Source organism: Acomys russatus, chromosome 13 (genome assembly GCF_903995435.1).
Source record: "Acomys russatus chromosome 13, mAcoRus1.1, whole genome shotgun sequence".
In the NCBI taxonomy this organism is placed as follows: Eukaryota; Metazoa; Chordata; class Mammalia; order Rodentia; family Muridae; genus Acomys; species Acomys russatus.
In genome coordinates, this window is record NC_067149.1 from 54,852,400 (window position 1) to 54,866,891 (window position 14,492).

The 14,492-nt window shown below is 40.2% G+C and overlaps 1 protein-coding gene across 3 annotated transcripts in view; it reads left to right on the forward strand.

Annotated features, from left to right (window-relative positions):
• The first annotated feature begins 1,348 nt into the window (after positions 1-1,348).
• LOC127197513 (C-type lectin domain family 2 member D11-like) overlaps positions 1,349-14,492 on the forward strand; it is a 142,670-nt gene continuing 129,526 nt past the window's right edge. The window contains exons 1-6 of one of the 3 annotated variants that reach the window (XM_051155447.1): positions 1,357-1,447; positions 2,976-3,127; positions 9,545-9,670; positions 10,584-10,762; positions 12,050-12,156; positions 13,118-13,279. In XM_051155447.1, the coding sequence (XP_051011404.1) occupies positions 3,055-3,127; positions 9,545-9,670; positions 10,584-10,762; positions 12,050-12,156; positions 13,118-13,253 (621 nt within the window). In that variant the 5' untranslated portion in view covers positions 1,357-1,447; positions 2,976-3,054 and the 3' untranslated portion in view covers positions 13,254-13,279. Of the gene's footprint in view, positions 1,448-2,975; positions 3,128-9,544; positions 9,671-10,583; positions 10,763-12,049; positions 12,157-13,117; positions 13,280-14,492 lie in introns of those variants that run through there. The other 2 variants (XM_051155448.1, XM_051155446.1) reach the window with 2 other exon arrangements.

Genomic DNA, 14,492 nt, shown 5'->3' on the forward strand with positions numbered 1-14,492 from the left:
ATGAGAGAGAGAGAGAGAGAGAGAGAGAGAGAGAGAGAGAGAGAGAGAGAGAGAGGAGAGAAGGAAGGAGAGGGAGGGAGGGGAATGGGGGAGGAGAGAAGAGGAGAGAGAGAAGAGAGGCCAGAAGCAAGTAGGGCTGGGCAAAGGATCCATCTTGATGTTGTCGGGTGGGCTTGTGGAAGAGCAGGTGTGCTACTGGCCAGATTAAAAGCCTTCCAGGACTTTGCTTTTAGCTGCCAGGCTTTTGTCTCAGGTCAAGACGGTGAGGAAGAAGCTGCCATCTTAGAAGTTGGCCATCTTATTAGTTAGCTGAGGCTCCTCTTCCTAACTGTCTGCCTACTAGAAATATGTCTGATGCCTGAAGTTTGTGTACAGGGCTGTATACTAGACATCTAGTGGTCCAGTAAAGACTTTCCTTGCTTTCAAGTCTTTAATATTTTTATTTAAAAATTTTATGTGTATAAGAGTTCTGCCTTCCTGTATGTCTGTGCACCACATAAGTGCAGAAGAGGCCAGAAGGTGTGTCCAATCCTCTGGAACTGAAATTATACAGATGGGCATGAACAGCTGTGGGTGTCCTAATATTGTACCTGTTCTGCAAGATCAATAAATGCTCTTAAGCAATGACCCACTGCTCCAGCCCAGTTTCCCATCACAGCACAGATGTGTTATCACTGCGTTGTCACTGGACTTTGCTGTGTGTTTCCTGATGAAGGTTACAGTGGGCACTCTCTGTCTCCACACCACTGACAAAAACATTTTCATATATGAATGTGTTACATGAGACAGCCTGAATCTGGTCCAGGGTAACGGTCACTCATAATTGACTCCAGAATAAACAATCCCTTATGCCCTGAGAGGTGAGAAGTGTGGTCATAAGCACTGACTATGAGCACTGTGGACCTCCAGCTCTCTCTATTCTGACTCTGTCTACTAGAGATTCTGTCTCTGGGCTCCTTAGCACACAGAATCCTGTGACCTCACCCTGGGTGTCCCCTTCTTAAATGATGTTTGCAAACTCAGAGCTGGTGCAACACGGGGCTCAGCTGTCCAGAAGCTCACTGTCTGGTGTGTAGTGTTCAGGGCAGGAAAGGGTTGGTAATCACATTTTCTTTTTGTTGTTGTCTTTTTTTCCCAAGTTGATCCCTGCAGGGCAGTAAGCTGGCATCTTATTCTACCCTCCAGCACCTGGAGTTGCTCTAAGTTAAACACTCTTGGTCTATAGCACTTAGCAGTTGTATTTATTGCAGTCCACAGTGAGTAAACACACTGGAAAGAGTGGGAGAGGCAGTTTAGAACCGGAACTGCTTATGAAATACACACAAAGGTCTTTCTTTCTCTCTCAGTGTTCAACTTTCAGTCTCTCTGCTCAGCTCTGAAATGAGTGCTGCAGAGTCTTCAGTGGGCATGCTCCCTACCAAAGATGGCCTGGAGGAGGAAGAAATGGGTATGTATTAAAACAAATTCTAACCAAACTAAAGAGCAAGGAGAAGCTTCACTAGGGAAGGGAGGCAGAGGAGCTGAACCTCAGGCCTGTGAGCCTGTCACAGTGGATCTCTGTAGAAGGGGAGAATGCAGACAGGACTAGCTGTGAGGTAGTTACATTCTTCTATTGGTGCATAGGATATTTCAATAGTTTCTGAGAAAGAGAACGAATAGTGACTTACCTTAGGAGACCCAGAGCCACAGACACAGCTTGTGGTTGTTGTTTCATTGGTTTTGTTTTGATTTTTGTACTTAGTTTACTAGTCTGGTAAATTACACTCTGGTGACTTGTGTCAAGTTGCTGTAGAGCATACTTGCTCTGCATGTCCCAGAGTGAAGGAATTTCAAACCACAACAATGTGCATAGTGATAGAAGTTGCCTGGGAAGATGGGGCTTGTGTTTTGGAGATCCACTGTAATTAAAAAGAATTGTGGAGAAGTGGCATGGGGTGGGAGGGAGCACCCACTCAGTACCAAATCCTTTGCATTTTGAGATCATGGTAAATTATGGAAAAACAAGAGTTAAGATGTTTTAGATCAAGATAGATGTTTTAAGTTAATAGAGATGAGATGTGATAGATATTGATTTTCATTCAGAAATGTAGACCCAACAAGATAAGAAAGATGTTTACTTCAAGTTTGGCAAATACAAATAGCCAAATCAAAAACAAAAAACAAAAAACAAAAACACAAACCAAAAACCAAAAAACAAAAACCAAATAGCCAAATCACTATGAATGTGAAATTTATATAATTCCTGATTGTCTCATGGTTCTTCCTGCTGTATTAGTGTATTTTATTCATGTGTTTAATATAAATGTGTATGTTAAAAAAGAAACATAATAAAAAAATGGAAAAAAAGAAAGACAATATAATGAAGGTTTCTACTTCAATCTTCATAAAGGAAACAAAATTGTGTTTCTTGTGTTTTGAAAATGTGAATGATTCATTGTATTTCCTTCTTTTATCTTCTTTCTTTTCCTTCTTTCCTATTCCTTCACCTTATTTTTTTTCTCATTTAGGGCAAGAATATTGGTTTTTGAGAAAGCAAAGTTGATATTTGCCAAAATACAAAATTCATAACAAATGCTAATGTTTATATTGTAAAGCAAACATTTTCCTAACTGAAATTACTATTATTATTATCATTGCTATTATTAATACTGATGAAGATGATGATAATGATGACAATAAGTTGATTCCTTGACAAAGTCTTATACTTTATCCCAAGCTGCACTGGAACCCTTTCTCCTTCTGTCTCAGCAGGGTTGACTTTGGAACACAAATACGCAAAATGGGAACATTCTCTACTGTAGTGTGGAGCTAATGTTTAAAGTTCAGCTCTTATGAAACTGGAGGAATTTCACAACTTTACCCTTTTGAAACCATAACTAGTTCTGTCATTGAAATAGTTTTTCCTCTTTTCTCAAAATAAAGCTGAAAAAGGCCAGCAATGTTTCATTTCTTGTTTTTCTTTTTCTTTCTTTTAGAGATCATTTTCAACACTGCTTTCTAATAAACACATGAAAAAAATTTTAAACTGTGCTTTGGGAAGCATTAGAATTTCCTATGGTAAATGCATTGTTTTTAAATTTTAAAAAAATAGAAGAGAAGAGAAGAAAGCACGAGGAAAGACTTTCAGGTGCCCAGTGAAATAAGCAGGCTTTTAGGGGAGACTACAGGAAACCTTGCATAGCACCTTAGTAAAAATTTAAAAAAATATAGAAGTCACAATAATTGAGTTTCTAAAGACATTTCTGCCTAATATAAAAGAATAACTGCTGCAGGGCTTTCCACTGACCTGTTTACGGTATGAATAAGACACAAGACTTTTATATAGTTTAAAGCTTCAGGCCTTTTGCTGGGGCAGCCTCTTGGCTGTCTCCTAACTTAACCCGAGCTCCTGGCCTGCCTCCCTGTCCTCCATGCTCCTGTTTCTGACCCTCCTGCTCCTCTTCATCTCTCTTGATTCTCCAGTCACTGCCTTTGCTCCTGCATCCCTGTCTAACCAGAGGTTCCGCCTCTGTACTTCTTGCCCCATCTATTAGCTAGCTGATCTTTATTATAACCAATCAATACTAAGACAACAGCTGGTCCATCTTTTTGGTTGCCTAAGGCATTGGGGGCTGCGTGACCTTCATCTTTTGAATAGATGTGGAAGGACAAGTAGTTACAAATAGAAAAACAAAAACAAAAAACAAAACAAAACAAAACAAAAAAAACCCAACAACAACAACAACCCAGTAATGGGCCATAGAAATTACAAAACCAGAATTCTGCCAGCACTTAGGTCTTTACCAGTACAGAATTTACAATTGAAAATACACAGACACACTTGTTTGTGCCAGGCATGGTATGACATGCTTTTAATCCCAGCAATTGGGAGGCAGAGGCAGGCAGATCTTTGAGAGTTCAAGGTCAGCCAGCCTGGTCCACAAAGTGAGTTCTAGGATAGCCAAAGCAGTTATACAAATAAGCCCTATCTCAGCAAGAGAGAGAGAGAGAGAGAGGAGAGAGAGAGAGAGAGAGAGAGAGAGAGAGAGAGAGAGAGAGAGAGAGAGAGAGAGAGAGAGAGAGAGAGAGAGAGAGAGAGAGAACAAACAGACACTCTAATACAATGTGAAGAAAAATCACAAACAAACAAAATTAATGTTGAGAATTCCATATGGAGCCCAAATCCAAAAGATGTTATATAATCCTTAAAATCCACTAACCCTAAGCATTATCTTACTTTTTAGTTTAGCACAAGTTCCCGTTTGTCTTGGAGATGTATGAAAATGGGCAAATATAGTGGTTAAAGTCACTGGGAGCTTTTCCAAAAGTATAGTTAAGATTCAGTTTGGTATAAACTCAGTTAATTTGGTTTAAGTTTCTAGGAGTTTTCAAAACATATAATAATAATTCCTCTATCACAGTGAAGTAGAGGCTTATATCTCCACCCAAATTTCTCTGAGGCAGACTTTTCCAAGACTCTCCCTTCCTGCTCCAAACGTATAACCACTCCTCACCTGACATTTGCTTTCCCAGCGGCTGTTCACAGGGATTCCTGCAGTCTGAGAGTCACACACATGCTCCAGGTGTGTGTCAAATACAAACAGGTGGCCTGTGATTAAAAGGGACCATGTTCTAAGAGCAGTTAGGGATTTGGTAACATGAAAGCAGCTCGAAATACAACATCTGCTTTATTTTGCAGAAGGTTAAAAAAAGCCAAAGGAAATTTTATGGATTAGATTAGCTAAAGCAAAAACAAGTTGGAGACAGTAGGAGCTATCAAACAAACCAACCAACACACAAACAAACACACAAGGAAAACAAAAAGCTACAATTGTTACTCTTAGCTTCAGGACAGCTGGTTTTATGCCTCACCACTCTAGAGTTTGCTGAGGAACCAAGGCTGAGGAACATTTGGACACAGCGTGAATGTTTCAGGATACTTGGCTTGTTGCAAAATATGATTTAAAAATTAAAAAATATTATAGTAATCTCCAAGGTTACTGTTAATTCATATGGTTCCATCTGTGTGAGTATGTGGGTAGCAGGGCCAGGACAGAGAGTAAGTCCATTCTCATCTTAAAAAACTGATGATCTGTTTTCAACTATCTTTTCCCAACCCTGGTAACAGTGAAATATATTTAGTGCACAGTCTTTGTTAGCTAGTGTATTTTCAAGTATTGCGTCCATTGTTACTCTTTTTTTTTTTTTTTTTAACTCACCGAGTTCCCAGAACCCTCAGGATGCTCTAGATACAACTTCTTTTTAATCTGTGTATTGCAAAAATTGTTTTTCAAATCCTCTTTGTGGAACTCAGAAAGAGGTTTTTTGTTTGTTTTTTTTAATTTGGCCAAAGTCCAAATGTTTCCTTTTTTTTTTCCTAATGTGGATAAGGGTATTGATATTACACCTGAGGCATTTTTATTCAAGAGAAGTTCACAGAGATTTTTTTTTTATTTTTTTCCTTTTTTTAATTATTAATTTATTCAAATTACATCTCAGTTGTTAGCCCATCCCTTGTATCCTCCCATTCCTCCCTCCCTCCCGCTTCCTCCCCCTTCCCCTCCCCTATGTCTGTGACTGAGGGAGACCTCCTCCCCCTGTATATGCTCATAGGGTATCGAGTCTCTTCTTGATGACCTATTATCCTTCCTCTGAGTGCCACCAGGCATCTCCATCCAAGGGACATGGTCAAATATGGGCACCAAAGTTTGTGTGAAAGTCAGATCTCCTTCTCCACTTAATGGTGGAGAATGTCCTGTCCATCGGCTAGTCTGGGTAGGAGTTCGAAGTTTACTGCCTATATTTTCCTTGGCTGGTGCCATAGTTTGAGGAGGACCCCAGGGGCCCAGACTCGACTGTAGTTTTGCAGGACCCTCTGGATTCTTCTAGCTCCTCATTCTCCCAGGCTTCTCACACCTAAAGTCTCAATAGGATGTCCTTCCCTCTGACCCACTTTCCTGGTAGGTAAAGTTTTCCATGGGGACGTACCCCTGGACTAGTGTCTCGATATAAGTGAGTATATACCATTTAACTCTTTTTGCTTCTGGGTGAACTCACTCATTATGATAATTTCTAGTTCAATCCATTTGTCCACAAATTTCGGAAATTCCTTGTTTTTAATAGCTGAGTAGTATTCCATAGTGTAAATGTACCACAGTTTCTTTATCCATTCTTCTACTGAGGGACACTTAGGCTGTTTCCATGTTCTGGCTATTATGAATAAGGCAGCTATGAACATGGTTGAGCATATGTCCCTGTTGTGTGGTAGTGCATCTTCTGGGTATATTCCAAGGAGTGGAATAGCTGGGTCTTGAGGAAGCCCTATGCCCAGTTTTCTGAGAAAGAGCCAGATAGATTTCCAAAATGGTTGTACTAGTTTGCATTCTCACCAGCAATGAAGGAGTGTTCCTCTTTCTCCACATCCTCGCCAGCATGTGGTGTCAGTTGAGTTATTGATCTTAGCCATTCTGATGGGTGTAAGATGGAATCTCAGTGTCGTTTTGATTTGCATTTCTCTAGTGACTAATGAGGTCGAGCATTTCTTTAAGTGTTTCTCAGCCATTTGATATTCCTCTGTTGAGAATTCTCTGTTTAGTTCTGAGCCCCATTTCTCTATTGGGTTATTTGGTTTGGTGGTGCTTAATTTCTTGAGTTCTTTATATATTTTGGATATTAGACCTTTGTCAGATGTAGGGTTGGTGAAGATTTTTTCCCAGTCTGTAGGCTGTCGCTTTGTTCTCTTGACAGTGTCTCTTGCCTTACAGAAGCTTCTCAGCCTCATGAGGTCCCATTTGTTAATTGTTGACGTTAAGGCCTGAGCTGTTGGTGTTCTGTTCAGGAAGTTATCTCCTGTGCCTATGTGTTCCAGAGTCTTCCCCACTTTTTCCTCTAACTGTATTAATGTCTCTGGTTTTAGGTTGAGGTCTTTAATCCACTTGGACTTGAGTTTTGTGCATGGTGACAAATAGGGGTCTAATTGCATTTTTCTACATGTAGACATCCAGTTAGACCAGCACCATTTGTTGAAGATGCTGTCCTTTTTCCATTGAATGGATTTGGCTTCTTTGTCAAAAATCAAGTGAGCAAATGTGTGTGGATTCATCTCTGGGTCTTCAGTTAGATTCCACTGATCAACCAGCCTATTGCTGTGCCAGTACCATGCTGTTTTAATTACTGTTGCTCTATAGTACAGCTTGAGATCAGGTATGGATATTCCTCCTGAGGATCTTTTATTGTATAGGATCGTTTTTGCTATTCTGAGCTTTTTGTTTCTCCATATGAAGTTGAGAATTGTTCTTTCAATATCTTCAAAATATTTTGTAGGTATTCTAATAGGATTGCATTGAATCTGTAAATTGTTTTTGGTAAGATGGCCATTTTTACTATGTTAATTCTCCCGATCCACGAACAACGTAGATCCCACCATCTTCTGATGTCATTTTCAATCTCTTTCTTCAGAGATTTAAAGTTTTTTTCAAATAGGTCTTTCACTTGCTTGGTTAGGGTTATTCCTAGATATTTTATATTGCTCGTGGCTATCGTGAAGGGAGTAATTTTCCTAATTTCTTCCTCTGTCTGTTTGTCATTTGTATATAGGAAAGCTACTGACTTTTTTGAGTTAAATTTGTATCCTGCCAATTTGCTGAAGGTGTTTATCAGCTGTAGGAGTTCTCTGGTGGAATTTTGGGGGTCACTTATATACACTATCATATCATCTGCAAATAAGGATAATTTGACTTCTTCCTTTCCCATTTGGATACCCTTGATCTCCTTTTGTTGTCTTATTGCTCTGGCTAGAACTTCAAGAACTAAATTGAAGAGATATGGGGAAAGTGGGCAGCCTTGTCTGGTCCCCGATTTTAGAGGAATTTTCTTGAGTATCTCTCCATTTAATTTAATGTTGGCTATTGGTTTGCTGTATATAGCCTTTATTATGTTTAGATAAGTGCCTTGTATTCCCGATCTCTCCAGCACTTTAAACATAAATGGGTGTTGGATTTTGTCAAATGCTTTTTCTGCATCTAAAGAGATGATCATGTGGTTTTTCTCTTTCAGTTTGTTTATATGGTGGATTACATTGATGGATTTCAGTATGTTAAACCATCCCTGCATGCCTGGAATGAAGCCTACCTGGTCATGGTGAATGATGTCTTTGATATGCTGTTGTATTCGCTTTGCGAGTATTTTGTTGAGTATTTTTGCATCAATGTTCATAAGAGAAATTCGTCTGAAATTCTCTTTTTTTTGTTGGGTCTTTGTGGGGTTTAGGTATCAATGTGACTGTGGCCTCATAGAATGAATTTGGTAATATTCCGTCCATTTCTATCTTTTGGAATAGCTTGAATAGTATCGGTATTAGCTCCTCTTTGAAGGACTGGTAGAATTCTGTGCTGAAACCATCTGGCCCTGGGATTTTTTTGGTTGGGAGACTATCAATCGTTGCTTCTATTTCTATAGGCAAAATAGGGCTATTTAATTTGTTTATCTCGTCTTGATTCAATTTTGGCAAATGGAATCAGTTGAGGAAATTGTCCATTTCACTTAGATTTTCAAATTTTGTGGCATAAATGCCTTTAAAGTAGGTTATTATGATTCTTTGTATTTCTTCAGTGTCTGTTGTTATGTCTCCCTTTTCATTTCTGATTTTGCTGATTTGGATAGTGTTTCTCTGTCTTTTAGTTAGATTGGCTAACGGTTTGTCTATCTTGTTACTTTTCTCAAAGAACCAGCTCTTGGTTTTGTTGATTCTTTGGATTGTTCTCTTTGTTTCTAATTTATTGATTTCAGCCCTGAGTTTGATTATTTCTAGGCATCTACTCCTCTTGGGTGTTTCTGCTTCTTTTTTTCTAAAGCTTCCAGATGTGTTGCTAAGTTCACAGAGATTTTTTTTCCTCTTTTCTTCAGATAGTTTTATAGTTCTAGGCTTCATGTTTGGGTCTGCTTTTATAGGAGGTAAGGGATGTGATCTTTCCACATATGGATAGGGAGATTGTTTCATGTTCTATGCTGGGAAGATAGGTGGAAGGTGATGCAGGAGGAATCAGGATGGGACACATGCAGTGTGCGCAGGGCAGCCAATCAAGATGGGACAGCATGCAGTGTGCACAGGGCAGCCAGGGCAGCCTCATGGGAAGATCAGGTCAGGCCCAGATGTTTGACGTGTTTCTCAAGTTGTTTCATTATTTGAAAATTAGCTAAAAAAAAAAAAAAAAAAAAAAAAAAAAGAAAATTAGCTAGTGCTGGAGAGATAGCACATGGTTAAAAGTACTGTCTGCTCTTATTGAGGACACAGGTTCAGTTCCTAGCACCCTCATGGCTCCTCACAACCGTCTGTCACTCCAGTTCTAGGGGATCCAACAACATCATCTGGGGTCCTCAGGCATCAGCATAAACACAAACATGTGCCAGGTAAATCACCTATATGCATTAAATAAAAATACATTTAAAAAGAAAGAAATTACCTTGCTGATTTCTTTGAAATGCTGAATACATGTAAATGTGTTTGGAAGAGTTCCTTCAATCCTAATTTGTTTTGAGATTAATGCTCAAATATTTATATTTTCAGGTAAAAAGCTAAAGGGAAAATGTCTCAGAATCACCTTCCGTGTGTCTCCTGCTAAGCTTTACTGCTGCTATGTTGTGATCACGGTCCTTACTGTAGCTATAGTTGCACTTTCTGTGGCTTTGTCAGGTAAGTGACTTACTCTCCAAATTCTGCAGCATTCTGTCCACATTTACGTTATCTGTAAATACTTACTGACCCCTGGAAGCTAGGCAAAGTAGGAAGAGCTCTAGAGAAAACACACTGGAAATTCCTGTTCACTGGGAACTTAGGCTGCAGCACGAAGATGCAGTGAAGGAACAGCACAGGCTGTGGTGCGCACAGGAGGCCAGGTTCAGCATCCCTGGGAAGGTGACATCAGAAACCTCTAGACAGAGATGCAGAAGACATTTGTCCACCTGGAGAAACCATTCAAGGAGGAGAACAAGGGAGAAAAACTCAAAGGACAAACCTCAAGGAAGTGTGAGGACAGAGAGGAGTGATATGGGCAGGAAGATACACGTCTCCCCCATTACCCATGGTTTTAGTTACCATGTGCAACTGTATTTTGGAAGGATTAAATAAAAGTTTCAGAAGTAATCAATTTATAGGATGTTACAAACATACTTCTCAGAATAGTGTAATAAAATCTTACACCTCCTTTTAGGTATGTGAACCATCCATTAGTGCCCAGGTCACTACCTTCCCCTGAGTCCTCACTGCTCTCTCAGTTATCAGACTGACTGTCACAGTAGGTGTCCATGCAGAGCACTTGTGGCTCTATCAACCCCTTTGGGAGTAAATGACCATCCAAAGCACAAAGGTGATGACATCATAGAAATGCATGTCCAGGGAGCTCTATTGTTGTGAGCACCAGACAGGGAATGGGACTCAGGCCCAAGGTGGGAGACCTTTAGAGAAAGGCCATCGTGCTCCTAAAGGATTCCTTCAGATCAGTTAGGAAAGCTACAATGAAACTGCACCTCACATCTGAGCTCAGGAGGATTTTCCTAAAAGAGACAAGACATGCTCCTTACACTTCACTGTACTGTCTAAATTTTAGTAAGAAAGACTGAGCAGGTCTCCATCAAAAATATTCATGGTGTTTGCCCAAGAGACTGGATTGGATTTGGAAATAAGTGCTTTTATTTTTCTGAATACACAAGTAACTGGACATTCAGCCAGGACTCCTGCATGGCACAAGAGGCACAACTAGCTCGATTTGACAACATGGAGGAGCTGGTAAGAAATGATCATGGGTTGGTTGGTTTGTTTCTCCTGTTGAATATGTATTGCCTTGAGATAGGGAGGTGAAAGATGAAGCATGAGGAAGTATCCACCCCAAGCAGATGGAGACATGGTGACATGTCAGTGTGTGCCATTGCTGATGGTAACACTTCTGACTACAGCCCTGAGACTTTGAAGGAACATTCTTTATTTTATTTTATTTTATTTTATTTTTATTTTTATTTTATTTTATTTTTTTTTATTAATTTATTCTTGTCACATCTCAATGTTTATCCCATCCCTTGTATCCTCCCATTCCTCCCCCTCCCCCATTTTCCCATTATTCCCCTCCCCTATGACTGTTCCTGAGGGGGATTACGTCCCCCTGTATATTCTCATAGGGTATCAAGTCTCTTCTTGGCTACTTGCTATCCTTCCTCTGAGTGCCACCAGGTCTCCCCGTCCAGGGGACATGGTCAAATGTGAGGCACCAAAGTTCGTGAGAAAGTCATATCATACTCTCTACTCAACTGTGGAGAATGTTCTGACCATTGGCTAGATCTGGGAAGGGGTTTAAAGTTTACCTCCTGTATTGTCCTTGGCTGGTGCCTTAGTTTGAGCGGGACCCCTGGGCCCAAATCTGCCTATCATATTGTTCTACTTGTAGATTTCTAGGACCCTCTGTATCCTTTTATTTTGCTATTCTCCCATGCGTCTCTCATTTAGAGTCCCAATAGGATGCCTTCCCCTCTGTTCCAGTTTCCTGGTAAGTGAAGGCTTTCGTGGGACATGCCCCTTGGGCTAGTATGCAGATATAAGTGAGTATATGCCATTTGATTCTTTCTGCTTCTGGGTTAACTCACTCATTATGATCATTTCTAGCTCAATCCATTTATCCACAAATTTCGGGAATTCCTTGTTGAAGGAACATTCTATCACGTAGCACTCATAGCCAGTGTGGAAGGTCAGATACGCCATTATACTGAGACACGTGGTACTCATGAGTGTTTTCCTCTAAGCTGGCACATGCTGCATTCTGAAGGGGACAATTGTTAATAAATGCAAGAGGAGGCTTAGCCAGGAACTATCTCAGCCACAGAGAGATGTGTCACTAAACTTGGTACTTTAATTCAAATGAGGCACTTTAGAATTACAGTTGTCTACCAGATCCACTGAAAAGTAGAAGTCATTACAGCTCCAAACTCTATGACCTTCACTTATGCCCTCCTGTTATCTCTAGAGGAAGCTGTGGAGTGGAGACCCTCAAGGACATATGTTTTCACTTTCTGTGTTTTATGACAGAATTTCCTAACAAGATACAAGGGGACTTTTGACTACTGGATTGGCCTGCACAGAGAGTCCTTAGAGGACCCTTGGACATGGACAGACAGCACTAAGTATAACAACTTGTACGTTTGCAGACCACTTTTCTTTCTACTGTGTTGATATGTAGTGATGTGTGTTAGCTGTATCTATGAGAGATAAATGGCTGTATCATGTGCAGACAACTGTATTGGAAAGGAAAAAATAAACCCTTGGGTTGGAAGAGAGGTAGGGTGTGTGCTTACATACAGGAACCAGTCCCCAGCAAACTCCACATCCCCACAAACTCAAATCCTTTCCATGCCCTCTCATTAATTGGCCACCATTTTCAAAACCTTTATTTAGCATGATTTCACTCAAAATCTTTAGCATGATGGTATCTGCGGCAGCTTTTTTCTGCTCCTTCACCAACTGAGAACTTTATGTTGTTGATAAACACCCTGTGTGGGATGTAGACAAATCTTCAGATGAGCAGTGAGGGCCTGAAACCCTAGGAAGCCATTGCAGAACTGCAAGCCTGTGACCTATCCGTGTCCACTATTTGCATGACTGCCCCTGTTTACAGAAGCAGAGACTACAAGGACATTGGAAACCTCCCCTAGTGTCTTGTCATCAGAGAGCACCCAAGACAGTGCTTGGGTTTGAACACAGCTGTTTAACTGGCATGGTAAATCACAGACCTAATCTTGTTCATCATTAAAGCCCTTTCATCAATTAAAAAAGAAGTGGGTTTCCCCTATGGAAAATGCTTCAAAACAGAACTGAAAATCACCCTCAGTGAGGCTGCCTGTGGTAGCAGTCCATTTGAACATGGCAACAAGCAGCAGTTCAGTGCTTTGTACACACATTACAGGGTTCATCATGGATGATGACAAAGGTGTGGTGTTCACATAGAACCCTGGGAACGAGGTGCAAACTAGTGCAGGACTCTGCCTTTCTTTGATTCCATTCATATTACCAATAAGCAGGTGAGATGGGTGAGATTTCATTGCAGGAGTAAATGCACTTCTGGGCTCTGCAGACTCACTGTTTCTGGTTTATTTTCAGGCTTCCAATCAGGGGAGTGGAACAACATGCCTACCTGAACAGCAATGGGATCAGCAGTGCCAGGGTCTATGCAGATCGGAGATGGATTTGTAGCAAACCCAACAGCTACATCTTCCAGTGCCAAAATCCTTCCTAGTCTTTGCCAAGAGATGCTTTTAGCCTGTTATCTGCAGTTGCTGCTCTTTCCTCTATCTTCCCATGTTGATACCATAAGGAAATGAGACTATTTCTTGACATCACATATGAAAACAATCTTGGAGAACTGCCTACAGGGGATTAGAAGACCATAGATGAGTCTAAAATAGATGTCAGCAGTCACGCTTAAGCCCAAAGTACAATTAATGTTGGTGAACTCACTTTTATGATATGGAGGTTTTGTGCAGAGAAGCCCTTTTGAATTTGTGAGACCACTCAAATGAGTTTCCAAAAATGCATGTGCACTTTATATAGTGACACACACCTGTGATCCCAGCTATTTAAGTGTTGAGCTAGGAGGGTCACAGGTTCATGAGTGGATACTGAAGATATGGGGATGCTTTAATAGTAATAGGAAAGATAAGAATTTATTTGTAGTAACCCATGATATGGGGAAATATACAGTCTTTTAAAAGTTCATATCAACATGCATAAGAGTTTAAAATATATTTAAAACTAAAGTTTACTTTATACTCTACAATTTAAAACATAAGAGACATTGTCAAAATGTTTCTCTACTTTAGTTTTTATTGTTCCTATTTCCAATTTTACTGCTCTAAGCATAATTATAATTATGCTGTTCTAAGTATAACACGTTTTATTATGAGCAAATGCCATTTTATTTCATCATTTTTTTGGATTTGCCGCCCATCAAATGGGAATTAGTTATACTTCTTATGTGCTGAATACCTAGTTTTGCACTAGTATGCATATTTTTGGGTCCTAAAAAAAGTATTTAAAATCTTTCTAGAGTAGCTATACTGTACTGATGAGTCCCAAAAAGGAGGAAATACCAGGCTACAAAGCATTTCTTGTTCTCTTCATTCTTTCCTCTACCTCTTGTTGTACACCAATTTGCTGTGTCAAGCATGGGGGGGGGTGGTATCCATGATAGGCCTCTTGGTTTCTGAGAAGAAAGGGATGGGGAGATAGAGCAAGGGGAGGGAGAGGTAGGAGGCAAAGGGGAGATGGGTGATGAGAGGTTAGCTGGGGGGAATGGGAGGAGAAGAGGAAGGAAAAGATGTGATTGTCATATAAAGTAAATAAACAAACAAAAAAGACTACATTTGTGTCTACTTGATGTATGTTTACTGTTTGTGTATATGTGTATATGTGCATCACCTGTGATGGCAGAGGTCAGAAGGCATCAGAAAACATCAGGTTCCTGGAACTGGAGTTA